The sequence below is a fragment of the Aptenodytes forsteri genome, unplaced genomic scaffold, assembly GCF_000699145.1.
Source record: "Aptenodytes forsteri isolate BGI_AS27 unplaced genomic scaffold, ASM69914v1 Scaffold147, whole genome shotgun sequence".
Taxonomy (NCBI): Eukaryota; Metazoa; Chordata; class Aves; order Sphenisciformes; family Spheniscidae; genus Aptenodytes; species Aptenodytes forsteri.
This window is the reverse complement of record NW_008795320.1, coordinates 661,262-675,644: the sequence shown is the minus strand read 5'-3', so window position 1 is coordinate 675,644 and position 14,383 is coordinate 661,262. Positions and strand designations below refer to the sequence as shown.

At 55.5% G+C, this 14,383-nt stretch overlaps 2 protein-coding genes across 2 annotated transcripts in view; one reads left to right on the top strand and one right to left on the bottom strand.

The window, feature by feature from the left end:
- The window catches only part of BORCS8 (BLOC-1 related complex subunit 8), a 9,855-nt gene extending 1,714 nt beyond the window's left edge, over positions 1-8,141 (top strand). The window contains exons 3-8 of the mRNA XM_009279849.1: positions 280-379; positions 490-573; positions 1,446-1,558; positions 5,968-6,032; positions 6,539-6,646; positions 7,581-8,141. Of these exons, the coding sequence (XP_009278124.1) occupies positions 280-379; positions 490-573; positions 1,446-1,558; positions 5,968-6,032; positions 6,539-6,646; positions 7,581-7,623 (513 nt within the window). The 3' untranslated portion in view covers positions 7,624-8,141. The remainder of the gene's footprint in view (positions 1-279; positions 380-489; positions 574-1,445; positions 1,559-5,967; positions 6,033-6,538; positions 6,647-7,580) is intronic.
- Positions 8,142-9,673: 1,532 nt separating this feature from the next.
- Positions 9,674-14,383, bottom strand: part of TMEM221 (transmembrane protein 221) — a 13,855-nt gene continuing 9,145 nt past the window's right edge. Inside the window, exons 3-4 of the mRNA XM_009279848.1 lie at positions 10,564-10,643; positions 9,674-10,197 (exon numbers count right to left, since the gene is read on the bottom strand). Of these exons, the coding sequence (XP_009278123.1) occupies positions 9,674-10,197; positions 10,564-10,643 (604 nt within the window). The remainder of the gene's footprint in view (positions 10,198-10,563; positions 10,644-14,383) is intronic.

Here is a 14,383-nt window from a genome sequence, read left to right as displayed (position 1 = left end):
GAGCCCTGCGGGCCCCCTCGGAGCCTGGCCCTGCCGGGGAGCTGCCTTGTGTCCTCCTCTCCCGCCTCCTCCCCTCTTCACCTGCCCCGCTGCGTGGCTCTGTTGAACGTCTCGAGTCAGGAGGGGAGGCAGGCAGGCAGACAGACAGACAAGCAGACAGACAGGCAGGCAGGCAGGCAGACAGACAGGCAGGCAGGCAGGCAGGCAGCAGCTGTGTCTGTCCCGGGGGGGGTATAATTACTCCTGTAAAGCTTTGCATTTATTCCCATATGCCTTCAGAAGGCTCGGCGCGTCTGCCGGCGTTACGGAACCGCCGCATGCGAGCAGTTGTCGCCGAAACAAAAGCTGCAGGGAGGAGCAGAGAATCCCTTTCCTTACAGTAGGAAGCGATGCAGAAGCTGAAAGGCGTTCCGCTCCCTGATTCACCCCCACGCACACCCACTGCGAACAAGGAAAGGGTCTCTGATTTTTGGGTCTCTTAATTATTAGGAGCTGTCGGTGTTCTCCTCGCAAACCTGCAGGGGAAGAGGGATCAGAGCTGTGATCTCGCTGTGCGAACCACCACCCGAAAAGGTGTTCCTGTGTGGAGGGTGGCCGGGATAAGAGGGGTTGGAGGGAGGGGGGGGGAAGCAGCTCAGCAGGCAGCTCAGCAGCTTCCCGAGCCCTGGTGTGCGGCCACCGTGTCTCCTCCGTCGACATTTTTAGGATGTCACCTGGGGGAGGTGTCTGGAGGGGAGCAACAGAAGGACCCCGCAGCGGGGGGTGGCTGGGGACGCAGGAGACCTCGAGGCCTTGAGCAGAGATGAACCCGAACAGCCGGTAACGAGACAGGGAGCCTCCAGACCAGGAGATGCCGGCTCTCCCAGCTGGATGGGGCAGCTGTGGGGCGCAGGAACGGGAGCCAAGGCCGCTGCTGGGCTCTGCTCGTCTCCTGCCCCCCCCTCCAAATTGGTCAGAAAGGGCCCGGTGAAGGGCATAACCCGAGTGGACCCTGGAACCAGAACAACCAGAGGTCGTAGTGGCCCGTGGAGGCGGTGACGTCCCAGGTTGGTGTCTCTCCGTCTGGAGCCCAGCTCATCGCCGGCTGCAGATGCTGTTACGGGGAGAGTGGAAACGGAACTGCCTGTTCGGCGGGATTTTGCTTTCGCATCCTTGCTAACAGAGTAGTTATCCACAGCACGTGGGGTTTTGCTCTGATCTCTCCTCTGGCGCGTTGTCACTTTGGAAACTGCAGGCCTTTTGCTGGAAAGGCCCCTGCGGGTGCTGAAGCTGGAGCGGGAGGGTGCAGCGGACGCTCTCTGAGCCTCTCCAGCCCACACATCTACACAGGTGTCAGAGACCGTGTCAGGGACAGGACCAGCGCTCCGGGGCACCCTTTCCGACCCCTCCTTCCCCCTCCCTGTTGCTCCCCGCTTTCCGTAACTGTCTTGGTTTTCTTGTTGCAGTTACGGACAAGTTCACCGAGAGCATGTACGTCCTGGCCAACGAGCCCTCCGTGGCACTCTACCGGCTCCAGGAGCACGTGCGGAGATCCCTTCCGGAGCTCGCGCAGCACAAGGTGAGTCGCGCTTCGTTTTGGACTCTAGAGCTGCGACACAGTCGGGCACAAGCTGTTTTCCCGACCTGGCACATCATCCCTGTTTCACCCCCCTTAAGGGGTGGGAAGGGGGGAAGAAATCAGCCGTCGGGGCGCAAGGTGCTGTGGGACCCCGGCTCGGTCTGAACTGGAGGGGGTGAGGGGACGTTGCAAATTTACCTGCAGACCTGAGGGAAAAAAAACTTGAGAGTCCAACCGCGAACCCATGCTCGCACGGGAGGGAAAAAAAACTTGAGAGTCCAACCGCAAACCCATGCTCGCACGGCTGGACTTGTGCGTGGAGACAAAGAAAAATGAGTAGTCTGTCTTGCAGGGGGAGAAGGGAGATGTTAAATCTTATCACCCCTGCCTACGCTGTGAGGTTTTTATTTCCTACATAAAATAAGGGGGAGGATGAGAGGAGGGAAGGGGGAGCGTGAAGAAACAAGTGAGAAGAGCCCACATGAGGCAAAGCAGGATAATGAATCTCATCTCACAGCTGTGTTCCTACTTTCCTCCAGAGCACGGAGCACAGACACTTTAATGCCAGCCTTGTTGTCCTTCTCCCTCTTCTGCCAGTCATGATTCATTAGGAGTGATGTCTCATGAATAGATTACTGCTTCATGTCTATGCTAATGCACTGTCAGGCCCCATTTTTCACCTTCGCTTTACAGCCCTGCTTTCCAAATTAACCTGGATTGTGACACTTTATTATTCAATTATTTATTAACGTTTTATATACGTGTCTGTGTGCAATGGTAGGTATATAGAGATGTATGTGTACGTATAGCACACGCTGATGCGATTGCATCACTGGCACGCAGGAGACAGGTTTGTAATATTATTCCTGAGCTGTCACTTGCTTTCATTTAATCAAGAGAGTCCCAGTCTCGGGGAATGTGTCCTGAACAAAAGGAAATTGAGCAAATTGTATGACAAGTCATGCAGAGGGAAGAGATCAGTTTCCATCACTGAACGGTGCGTAACGGGGATGAGGGCGAGGGGCAGCGCAGAAGCGCTAATGGAAGCGACAGCCGAGTGAAGGCGCCGGACAGAGCGTGGTGTTAGGCAGCGGGGTTTGTGCTGGGCAAGATCTCTGAAAACCTTTGATTCTCTCATTGTCCCGGCTTGGCATGCTCATCGCAGTTATCCACGGTGTTCTGTGACCTCTCTGGCTCATCTGAGTTAATTTCCTAGCTGCAGCCATCCCAGAGAATTCTCTTTTGTAGCCAAAATTGCTGCTGTTGTCCGCTTTCTTCCTGTGAGAAAGGAGGTCATGCTGTCCTGTGGATGCCAGCAGCGAATACAAGGATCCTGCGTCCCCCCGTGTGACTGCAGCTGTCATGAGCATCAGATACCTTTGGTCTTTGATGCCCTCGTGTTCAGCCTCGCAGCCTCCCTCCTGCCCTGGCCGCTAGCCCCGGGTGGAGCAGCGGGGGCCTTCGTACACGAGGAAGGACTCGCCGTGCTCCCTGCGGTAACGGTGCGCATCAGGGCAAAGCTGAACCGACCGCGTGGTGCCCACTGCCCCGGTGCCACCCCAGTACCTGTTTGCCTCTCCAGTGTTAGAAAACATTTCCTGATGCTTGCTTGGAGGTGCTGCTGCTTACATTCATTTCTTTTTGCCCACTGCATGGGCACTTCCAGCTTCTTAACTGCCTTCCTGGTTACTGGCTGTGTGGTTAATGGTGCGCTGATGTGGCAAGAGCTGGGAGGAAATGGAAAGAAAATTATTTGTGGCAGCTGGAACAACAGCAGATCCAGAGCTGCTGCTAGTGACTGTTCCTCCAGCCTCGCCAGCTCCCGAGTTCGTTTTTCCCAAGGCTGCAGCGTCGTGTTTGGGAGGATGCTCTCCTCCCTGCTGGTAACCGGTCCCTGGTAGGAACTGGGAGGGTTAAACGTAACTCAGTTAGGCCAGTGCCCTGACTGTGCTGCCAGGCTGCTGGTAATGGGCTTGTGGCCAGGTTCTTTCCGTTGTCTTTGATTCCACTCTCATTTTATCCCAGTTTCAGGCATTGCTGTTTGCAGCGAACAGGCTGGGCCTGTCAAGCCCTCGAGCCCAGGCAGCCAAACCCCAGGAGAGACGAATGTGCTCAGGGCCCTGACAGGGCCATCGTCACAGCGGAGCGTTCAGTTAGGTGGGGATGGATATTTTGGGTTGCTCTGCCAGAGCCCGTCAGCTTTGTGGCTAGAGACTGGGACAGGAGGGTGTCAGCAGGGCTGTGCACCGTGAAAATGCTGTCGGGTTTTATCTAAATCAGAGAAAAGGCATTAAAGCGAGGTGGTTTTTCTTTTCTGTTCTGAAGAATTAAAAGAAACGTTCTGTGTAGACCCGTTCTTAGGTAATTTAGTCCCAAGATGTAGGTAATGTATAAAGGAAACAGGATTTATTGGTGGTTTCCAGCTTTCCTTCAGCCGTGCAGCAACTCCGTCTCTGGCTGGCTGAGTTCTCCCGAGACGCAGCCTTTGAAATTCCCAGGGGGATTAAACCGAGGAAAAATTGGGAGGGAGGGAGGGGGCTGGGAGAAAAGTTCCTGTGAGGAGAAGGTCACCTCCATGCCTTTACAACAAGCAACTTCCTATGATTTGATAAAACGATAATCTTAATACCTTCCTCACCATCTCAAACTCTTCAAGCAGATTTACCACCTCCCCGGTAAGATACAGCGTGATGCAAGGCCCCCGCTGCCTCCGCGCGTCGTAGCTGTGCTGCTAAGCCCCGCTCCGCACAGAGCAGCCTTTCTGGATTCCGCCCGGTCTTCAGAGGACTTACATCTCCTCGTTAATTTACTTCCAAGCAACAGTAATATATCATTAATGCTATTGTATATTAATAGCTGGCTTTAGTTCTTAATGCATCCAAGGGCATGTCCTGGGAATTTGAAGAAAGGACATCAAGAAAAGATTAAGAAGTGAGGAGCTCTAGGGAAAGGCTCTTGTTCCTAATTAAGGACATGAAAATCCCAGGAAGTGGTGGGAATGTTGGGAACAGACATCGCTGGCTCCGATACCGGGAAATGATTAAAATCTACTGGTGCTCAGGAACGGCAGGACCACAGGCAAGCGGCTGTGACACATACGACTGAGCCAGTGCGATGTCGGGGTCTAAACGGTTGTTAAAGGTCATCTGGCGCCTCTTGGAGAGAGCAGGGCGAGGAGCTGCAGGAAAGTTTCTGCGTCTTTTGCAGCTGCCTCTGCACGCAAAGCGTGTTCCCAGCAACAGATACAGTCGTGTAAAATGCGATTGGGCTCTGGGATGAGCGCAGTCTCTGCGGGGTTGCGAGTCCTGGGTCAAAGGACCCTCTCCTGCAGAGAACTGCCTAGAGCATTGCATGTAGAGGCTTGTTTCTTTTGTAGTTTAAAGCTGTGTGGTCAAGCGTCCTGATGTAGGACAGGCTTTGAACAGCAGACGAGATTTTGGACGAAGTCCAAGCTCCTACCCGACCTCCTTCACTCACAGAAAGAGGCCCTTGGATTTCCTCCGGCTTGTAACTAGACCCAGCAGAATAGACTGGAGAATTAGCTCCCATGAGAACACATCTTAAAGAGTGCCCGAACTGCTTAAGGACTTTTGAAATAGTTATCTATTGAGCTACATCTCTGAATTCAGCTGTGCTTTCATTGTGACTTGTGTATTTGTTTGGTTTTTCCCTTTCCTTGGAGCTACAGGGTACGATTATGTCCCACGCCAGAACTGGCGGCATGCAGTGCTGCTTGAGTTTGTGTGAAGTTTACAGGGCTCCTTCCAGCTCACAAAAGGAAGGGCACAGTGCTGACTGCTGCTTGGGATCAGACGCCAGAGTTTCAGAGCAGACTAGGGGACAGGGACGCTTGCGGCTGTGCAAACGTTTATGAACGGCAGGTCTAACGAAACGAGAACTTTCAGTGCTGTGAAAGAAACTTTTACCTGGTTTTGCATGAAGGACTAAGGACCGGACTCCGCAGGGGCTGTGTTAGTTCAGATCCTGACTGCCTGCTGGGCCAGGCGCACCGGGAGATCCGAGTACTCCGACACATCCAGCTGGTCCATCGCACTCAGCGCAGTTGCTGGTTGCTCGTAGCCTGACTGACCGTGGCTCTCAGCTGGCTCGCGGGCTAAAACATCTAAAAACAAGGGGAATTTTGCCAGAGTAGCCAAAGCGTTGGCCTGAACTCGTAGCCCTTCCAGAAATACACACAATAAATGTTTCTTTTAAATGCTAGTGCGTGGCGCCCAGAGCCCGGTGTGCATCGCAGGCTATCAGGCGGGAGACAGAATCCAAACGCAGTTTCCACTGAAAAGCTTCCAGAGCCCTTGTTTGGGCAGGGCTGGCAGAGCGTATCGCTGCGGGCTGCGCCGCTGCCTCTGTCCGGTGCGCACCTAACGATGCCGCCTTCTCTTCTCTTTCAGTCCGACATGCAGAGCTGGGAGGAGCAAAGCCAGGGAGCCATCTACACAGTGGAGTACGCCTGCAGGTACCAGAGACTCCTCCAAGCGGGAGGGTTGCGTTCGCAGGTGTTGTGGTGGAAACAAAGCAGAAGCCCTGACGCCTCCCTGGTGTAAGCCAGGGAGAGAGCGCAGCCGGGGCGGTGGGGTGGGGGCGCGAGGCAGTGCTCTCTGAACCGCTACCGTGAATCTCGGGGGCTTCACTTTGAGCGTGCCAGCTCTTCCCCAGGTCTGTGCGCGGTGCAGACCTGCCAATCTCCTGCAGTAAATCCACCCACCCGCTAGCTAGTGTGTGAAGGTGCAATGCGCCATATAGAGTTGAGGTTTCTTATTTACAGCCCTCTCTGTCAGGGGCCGTGTGCTCTAAAACCATGATGCCTTTGGAAATACTAACCGGTCCTCCGTCTCCCTCCCACCCCAACTTTTTCTTCTTTCAGTGCCATAAAAAACATGACTGACAGCAGCGTGTACTTCAAGAGCATTGACAGTAACCGGTCCTCCGTCTCCCTCCACCCCCCTCTTTTTCTTCTTTCAGTGCCATAAAAAACATGACTGACAGCAGCGTGTACTTCAAGAGCATTGACAGTCTGCTCAAACACGCCATAGCCATGAAGGATCAGCTGAACGCTGCTCAGGGCCGCAGGTAGCAAGGGGCTGTGACGCTGCCCGTTTATCTGAGCGACCGTTCTGGCTGGCAGAGGCGTTGGTGACGTAATGCAGCCTAGTGCAAATATGCCGAGCAGTTAGCTCAGTAATATGATTCTAGACTACGATTTGAAAGAGCATGCTGCTCGCCTTCCAGTGATCTTCTGGCTTTGTTTACTGGGAAGCAAATAATCTTGTTTGCAAAAGGGTAGCTGGAAAATAATTTATTGCCTCATTTAAAAAGGGATGTTTGGTTGTGTAACACATTAAATCTTTGTTGTGTCAAAGGCATTTGGAGTGGGATGATGCTACCGAGGCGGAGTAGGTGAGAGGCGGCGTTTGGTGCTGTTCTCTGTCATGTATGCGGCTCTTTTTGGGCAGAGTCCCACAGAGATAAGTGGTAGCAGAACGACGATGCTTTTTTGTATGTTTGCAGTTGAACTATAGCTACTAAAATATCTTCCAGCAGATCATCTGAGTCTAGTGTATTTGTCTCTCCTGAGAACGGTGTTGGTTTTGGAGTCTGACTGGATAGGAGTGAGAAAATTCCCAAATGCCCATCCCTGATAAAACCACCACAGCGAACAGAGAGCCTCCGTCTCTGCAGAATGACTCTGCCTTAGAGACTTCTGGCTCAGGTTCTGTATTTTCCCAGTTGCCCGCGTGGCAGGGTCACACTCTGTGCAGCCCAGAGCATTTTTAGTGGTTTTTGCGGTGGCGTGGCTGCAAAGATTGCCGTCTCGACACCCACGGGGGCTGGCGTGTGCTGCACCATAGTCTGCACAGCACACTGAAAGGTGTGCTTGTCTTAAGCTGCTCTCCTGCTGCAAGCAGTGAGGTTTTATTTGAGGGAGCCCCTGGTTCTTCACATCATTATGGCTGCTGGTGTCCTGCCTGCCTGCTGGATGTGACTGTCTCTTTTCTTTTTACAGCACTGTTGCCCCACAAGCCAAGAATCCTCCAGCCAGTTCCTGATTTCAGACAAGACTGGCCGTCCTCTGCCGCCTTCTCCAGCCCAGCTCTATGTTCTCCTACCACGGGGAGGAGTGAGAAACCACCTGCTCGATCTGTGAAGCTGCACGGAGGCCTCTGCCTGCCTCTCTGTTCCCAGTAACAAGGTGCTGTACCTGAGCAGGCAAATCCTGCCGCTGGGGTCAGGACTGCCTTCGTGGGGTGCTTTGGGGAGCAGTTGTGTCCCTTTCCACAGCACCTTGCAAAAGGGAACTGGGGTGGATCTGCATTTGTCCTTTCCAGTTCTTTTCCATGGCAGACTGCTACGAGGCGTCTTTCTCTCTACCTCTTGGCCACAGAAATATCTCGGAAAAACTAGGTCTTGCTTTCAGTATTTTGTAGACGGCTGTGTAAAGACGTAATGTAGGCACACTTCAGCTTTGTTCAGGAGGCATTCTGCAAGGAGAGTTTTTCATGTGTGTGCCAGGGAGTTGCTGGATTTGGTTTTAGTGAGAACAATAATAAAAAGAAAAAACAAGTAAGTTCTGTCTAAAACCTTCCCCTGTTGCTCGCCTCGGGCCGGGGGGGCTTGGAGCCTGCTGGCTCCGCGTGTTTCAAAGGGCATGGAGCAAAACAAAGACATGCAGAGTTGGAGCCTTTCAAGTGAAAAAAGAAACTGTCCTGTTCAAAAAAAAAAACAGAAAAGGGACTTTCTTCATCCCCCGTCAAGCAGCGGGAAGCAGAGCTGTACGCACAGCTTTGGAGGTCACTTTAGAAAGGATGCAACTTCAATGTTAATCTCTCCTGGAACCAGCAGTTCTCTTCTGCTGAAGAATTTACCAAGGATGCAGGGATCAAAGCAGCGCTAAACTCAGTTGCCAAAGAAATTATATTGTGTTCAGGATAACAGGTGTCTTTCAGGGTAATAGCACGGGAGGTGAGGGGGAATCTGTTTGAATCGGCGGCCTCCCTTCACTCCCTGAAATGCTTTACTGATTGCTGAATGATAAGGGATTGGGGAAGAACCAAGCGTGCTGCTGCTCTGGGCCTGGGCAGGGCTGGCAGAGCGTGGGGCTGCGAGTAACCAGCAAGGTGGTCGTCAGCGCAGGGACAGAGCGAGCTAAACCTGCTTGTGTTTCACAGAAACAGCTGCTGCCTTTAGTACTTGCGCTTCCTGCCCTGCACACAGCAGAGGACCGGCGGTGCCGATGCAAACCCCTTCCCAGACCATCAGCACTCTTCTCCTGGTGGCACCCAGAGAGGTCCCTCCACCACCGAGCAAAGCCAGGGCGCTGGGGCTGCCCCAGCACAGCCCCTTTCCCTGCTAAGACCCTGCTTAGCAAGGTGTGTCCTGCTCAGAGGGTGGATGCGCTGGTGACCAAGGAGCTGGCTCTCCGCCACCCCAAACCCACCCTCTGCAGCTTGCAGGCTGCTCTGGCTCCATCTCACTTGTTGCTCCTCCGTCACCTCCCTTGGTTTCTTACACCCGCCTGGCTGCGTGCCGGGGGGGAAGCCCTGCTGGGTCGGTCGTATGAACCGTCTCAGTGTAAGTGCTGGCTCCTGGGGATGGAGGAGGAAGGAAGGAGGCAGGGGAAGGGCAGGGAGGTACAGACAGCCAGAGAAATCGGCTGGGATCTGCTGGAGAAGGAGGGTAAGGTCTGTTCGTGGACAAGGTCCACTCGCTTCTTACCCACATGTTCCACTTCCTTCGCTGCAGTTGGGACAGCCGTGGGGGTCCTGCATGGGTCGCTGCCAGCCGCTGCCCTGCCAACGCAGTCCCCGTTCGCAGGGTGGCAAGTGCCAGCAGCGTCGCAGGTGGCAGGAGGGGCTGGGGGCTCAGGGCAGGCGGCCGAGGGCTTTTGGCTTTGAGTGGAAGTGGCGTCTTCTCGGTAAAAGAAACAAAGAGCACCAGGCAGTGGCTGCACAGACCCCCAGGCGGGAGGGTGGAAAAGCAGCCATCCCCCTGCTCTGCTGAGACATGACCTATACTAAGCTCTAAACAGAGATGCAAATCTCGGCCCTGGTGCCTGCAGCTCCCCTGGGATGAGATGGGGCGAAGAGGTCCCACTTCGACTCACACCAGAGTCGAGTCCTTGCCCGAGGCTCCAGGTTTGCGTGACAGCACGTTCCTCATCTCCTGGGTGATGCCGTTCCAGGGCTTGCCCTGTACCTGCAGCAGGCCTGACTCTGCCGACAGCGTCCTGTGTGTTCGGGGCAGGTTGTAGCTCTCCTTCTCGGAGCGAAGCCCGGGGCTGCCCGAGGAGGTGAGGTTGCTGCTGGCTGGAGAGCCCAGCTGGGATTTGCGCTCCAGGAAAGGAGGGAAGGAAAACTCCCGGTGGATCTCGGGCCGGGGCCGGGGTGCAGCCACGTTCTTGTTGTTCAGATCGCCGGCGGAGGATTCGCCGTGCTGGGCAGAGTCGTTCTCGTACAGGGTGTGAGAGACCTCGGAGCGGCTGCGGCGTGAAACCTGGGAAGCCCGTACCAGGGCGTGCGTCACCGTGATCAGCAGGACGATGATGCCGGAGGAGAGAATGCAGGCGCTGGCAATGCCGGCCTCCAGTTCAAACAGCAGCAGCATGTAGATGTGCGTCACCGTGATCAGCAGGACGATGATGCCGGAGGAGAGAATGCAGGCGCTGGCAATGCCGGCCTCCAGTTCAAACAGCAGCAGCATGTAGGAGAGCTGGAAGGAAAGGAGAGTGCAGAACATCTTGAGGAACCAGGAGGACTAAAGCGACGCAGCTGACCCGCAAACTTCAGGCCCTGTGAGGGCTGGTCACCAAGAACAGAAAGTTTGCACTATGGGAATGAGCTGGCAAAGCCGTTTGCAAAACAAACCCTATGCTGAAGTAGAAACTCAGCAGCTCGCAAGCACTCGGCAACCAGTGCAGGATGTATGGTCTGGGCTGAAACCGCGCAGTCCCTGCTGGGCTGTGCTGGAGGGAAATGAGCACTTGCCTGTTAGGTAGACTGAGATCCCGCAGCAGAACAAGCCGATGGCAGCGTGGCGAACCGTCCGGCTGTCCAGGAGGAACCAGTCTGCCCTGCCAAACAGGTGAGAAAAATACAGGTCTGCGTAGTCTCCTGGCCCTGGTCTCGGCACAGGAAAAACGCTGATGCTGTGGCCCCTGCTGAGAAACTGAAACACTGGTTTTGCATAGAGAAGAGGTTCAGAGCCAGGTCACAAGCCCAAGGACCTCTGCTGTGTTGGGGTTTCCCCCAGGCTGCTGGGTTGCACAGCTCTGGGCTGCGTTGTTCCCACTCTGGAACAGAAGATTTCTGAGATCACTTGAAATTTCAAACTTTTCCCGCCTGGTTCGAGCTGTGCTGCAGAAACCAGATGGGGGCAGGGGCTCAGGAGAGAGAGACAAATGGCTGGAGGCTTTTTGCAGGTGATTTGCCCCTGTTCAGCAAACCCTGAAGAGCAAGCAAGGAACAAAACTGAGGCCTGACAAGCCCATCTCCCCCTTAAAGAAAAGAATGACAAGTAAAGTGCTGGTGCATTGAATTAAGCAAGGCCAGGTTCTCCCTTCACCCTTGGGATTGGATTTCTGTGCTCAGCTCAGATTGCCAGAGCCTTTTGTCTGGAGGGGGTTTGGTACTTGAATTGTGCTTAAAACACATGAAAAGACCAGCTCCTTTCCAGCAGGGCCTTTGTTTCCCACCCAGCACGGACCCCTGTGCCTGCTGCCTGCGCTTTCCACCGGCACGCTCTCCGCCGAGCCAGCCTGCAGCCCCAGGGATTGGATTTCTGTGCTCAGCTCAGATTGCCAGAGCCTTTTGTCTGGAGGGGGTTTGGTACTTGAATTGTGCTTAAAACACATGAAAAGACCAGCTCCTTTCCAGCAGGGCCTTTGTTTCCCACCCAGCACGGACCCCTGTGCCTGCTGCCTGCGCTTTCCACCGGCATGCTCTCCGCCGAGCCAGCCTGCAGCCCCGGCACTGACAGCTCCGCTTGGGCGTCTTCGGAGCCCGATCGACCTGGCAAACCTCGGTCCTCGCTGGGCTTTGGAGGCTGCTGTCACCAGAGGATGCCTCCGCTAATTGGGAGAGCGGGATGCGGTCGTTAGGGGACGCAGCGTAGTGTGGCAGATGGGTGCCAGGCGACTCGGGGGGGTTGGAAATATCAGTGGTTGGAGAGATGCTGGCAGGACTGGATGCTCAGAAGCCGCAAACAGTCCCTGGGGGTGTACAGGGCATCGCTGTTCCCACTGGCCACCTTCAAAAGTACCCAGGAGCCGGTTGGAAACGTGCCCCGGCTTCGAAGGACCAGCTGAAGGGGCAGCAGCACAACCATCCTCCTGACAGGACCAGCCCTCGTGTTGCTCCTCTGCAACGCCAGCTCCTTCCACCCCGCGGGGTGAATTCAGCAGCCAAGGATGCTGTGCCCTGGCCCAGTCTCCCCCCAGCATGGCCTGGCCCCCTCCCCTCCTCCCGGGCTTGTTGTAGCCCCTTGGCCGTTGCCTCCTGCGTGGGGAGCCTGCAGCCGGGAGCCATTAATAGACCCTGGACCCGCTCCCGCTCCTCGCTGCCGGCGGGGAAGAGCAGCCGCTTTGTTTTATTAATTACCTGAGTCGGGGGGGATTAGCGGGGAGGAGAAGGACTTTGTTTGGAGCTGGCTTAGGCTATTGAGCGCAGCGCTGAGAAGCAGAGCGGTAATTCAGTGTGACAGGCCCAATGTGGGAAAGGTCCCGGGGACGTGAGCGGGTCCCCTAATGAAACCAGCGCCCAGTGGGGCCAGGCCAGCTCGGCCACGAGGAGACAGCAGCTAACAGCGTCCCGCGTCATGGGGGAGAGGGGCTGCGTCTTGCCGGCACCTCCTGCCCGGGGGGGCAGCCTGCAGACCAGCATCCCTGTGTCCCAAGAATTTGCCCTTTTCCTCCCAAAGATGAGTGTAACCTTCAGGTTGCAGCTGGGGAAACTGAGGCACAGCCAGACTAAGCGATCTGCTTGAGATCCCGGGCAGGGGGATACCAACCCAGGGCTCCCAGCCCTACCAACGCCTCCTATCCCCTGCAGCAAAGCCAAAAGCAGCCTCTCGCTTCGCCGGGGCTCTGGAGCGGAGCACAGAAATATTATTTAAAATCCGATTGTTTGGGAACAGCTTCCCTGCTCGGTGAGACGTGCCAGCGGGGTCCGCAGGCGTGCGGTGATGGTTGCCCTGTCCTGTAAGCCCTTGAACAAGTCGCTGCTGTTGGAGTATGGGCTGTCCCGCGGCCGGCACGCTCCGTCTCTCTACGTGTGACTTTGCATCTGGCTGCCTGATTAGTGCTGCTCGTGTTTCACGCTTGGGATTTTTCGAAAGTTGAACCTCACAACTTTGAAATCGAGCATTTTACAGCCCAAATCAATACCAGATCTCAGACAAATTTACAGCTGATGGGGAATTTTCTGCTGTAACAGTTTTCCAGCAGAAACTCGGCTCCCACAGAAAGCAAAGTTTGCTACGGGAGCTTTGTGTTTTGCAGAAATATTTTGCTCTCCTTCGTTAACGAGCACACTACGCATCAGCTTGGCTTGGAAGATGCTGAGAGGAGACACTGCCGCTTGCTGGAGTGCCTCCAGCCATCGTGCTCCATGCAGAGCATGAGGCATCGACGGGTTTGTCTAATTAGGGACAAAGCTAACTGTTGAAACATTATCGTTTCCTTTAAATGAGTTTTGACTTGCTTAAGTCGGAGTGGTCCCAAAATGGTCCCGTGGGGACAATCGTCTGAGCTACATGGAGGGACCTCCACGTACAGACCACTTTCCACCAAGGTGCTTTTAAATCTGATTATTCGCGCGTTGCTTTTTCCTTTTAACCCAGGAGCGGAGCTGGGGCCAGCGCAGCCGGAGGAGCCACCGACCCAGCCCGGGTCTCGGCGGAGGAAGGAGAGGGGAATTGCTTTGGAAACGGTTTTGCGAGTGTAAATGTGCTGGTAACGATTAAGTCAACGCATGTCTATGGTTAATGATCCCAGGCCTGCGGTCATTTTGGTGCTGCGCGACTGGCCTGTGCAACCACCCCGGCAGCGACCCGAAAAGCCCAGCTCTCCCGCTGCAAGGGGACAAATCTCGGGTGCTCCTGGGCAGGGCGGCCGAGCCCAGCACGTCCTCCCTGCCTTGGCCCTAGAGCTGAACTGGGCTGGCAGGCTGGTGTGACCCTACAAGCCTGGAGAGGGACCGTAACACACGGACTGGGTTTATACAGGGATGTTATCAGGGAAATTAAACAGCGTGTATTAGTGCAGCCGGGTGGACGGGCTGCTATAAACTTGCTCCTAGTCAATACAGTCGCTAAGCACAGCTACACCCCAAATTAAGGGGCGCGTTCCAGTGGGATTGACTGGCCAGAGACGACCCTGCGTCCCGGGCAGGCACCGCAGAGATGAGTTTTGTGATATCCAAGTGCTCAGCGAGTGCCAGCAGCATCGTTTGCTCCCTGCAACCCCCTTGCGCAGGGCAGTGACTTGGGGGGCCCTGGCAAAGGCCGGATCTTGGGGTGCAGGAGGCATCGGCAGGGCTGCGCATGAGCCCACGCCGAGGGGACAGGTGCCCTGTGACAGGTCCCGGGGCAGCGGTGCTACCCTGCACCCCTCACCCTCCTTGCACCCCCTGAGCCCTCCTTGCACCCCTCGTTCCCCCAATCCCTTCTGCACCCCTCCAGCACCCCAGCACCCTCCCTCCTCGGCGGACCTCCTTCCTCTCCAGCCCCCTGCTGCCCCCCAGCCTCCCACTGCCCAAGACCCCTCTGAGCCTCCCCTGCACCCCCGCAGCATCCCCGGGGCTCCAGAGTCCCCCA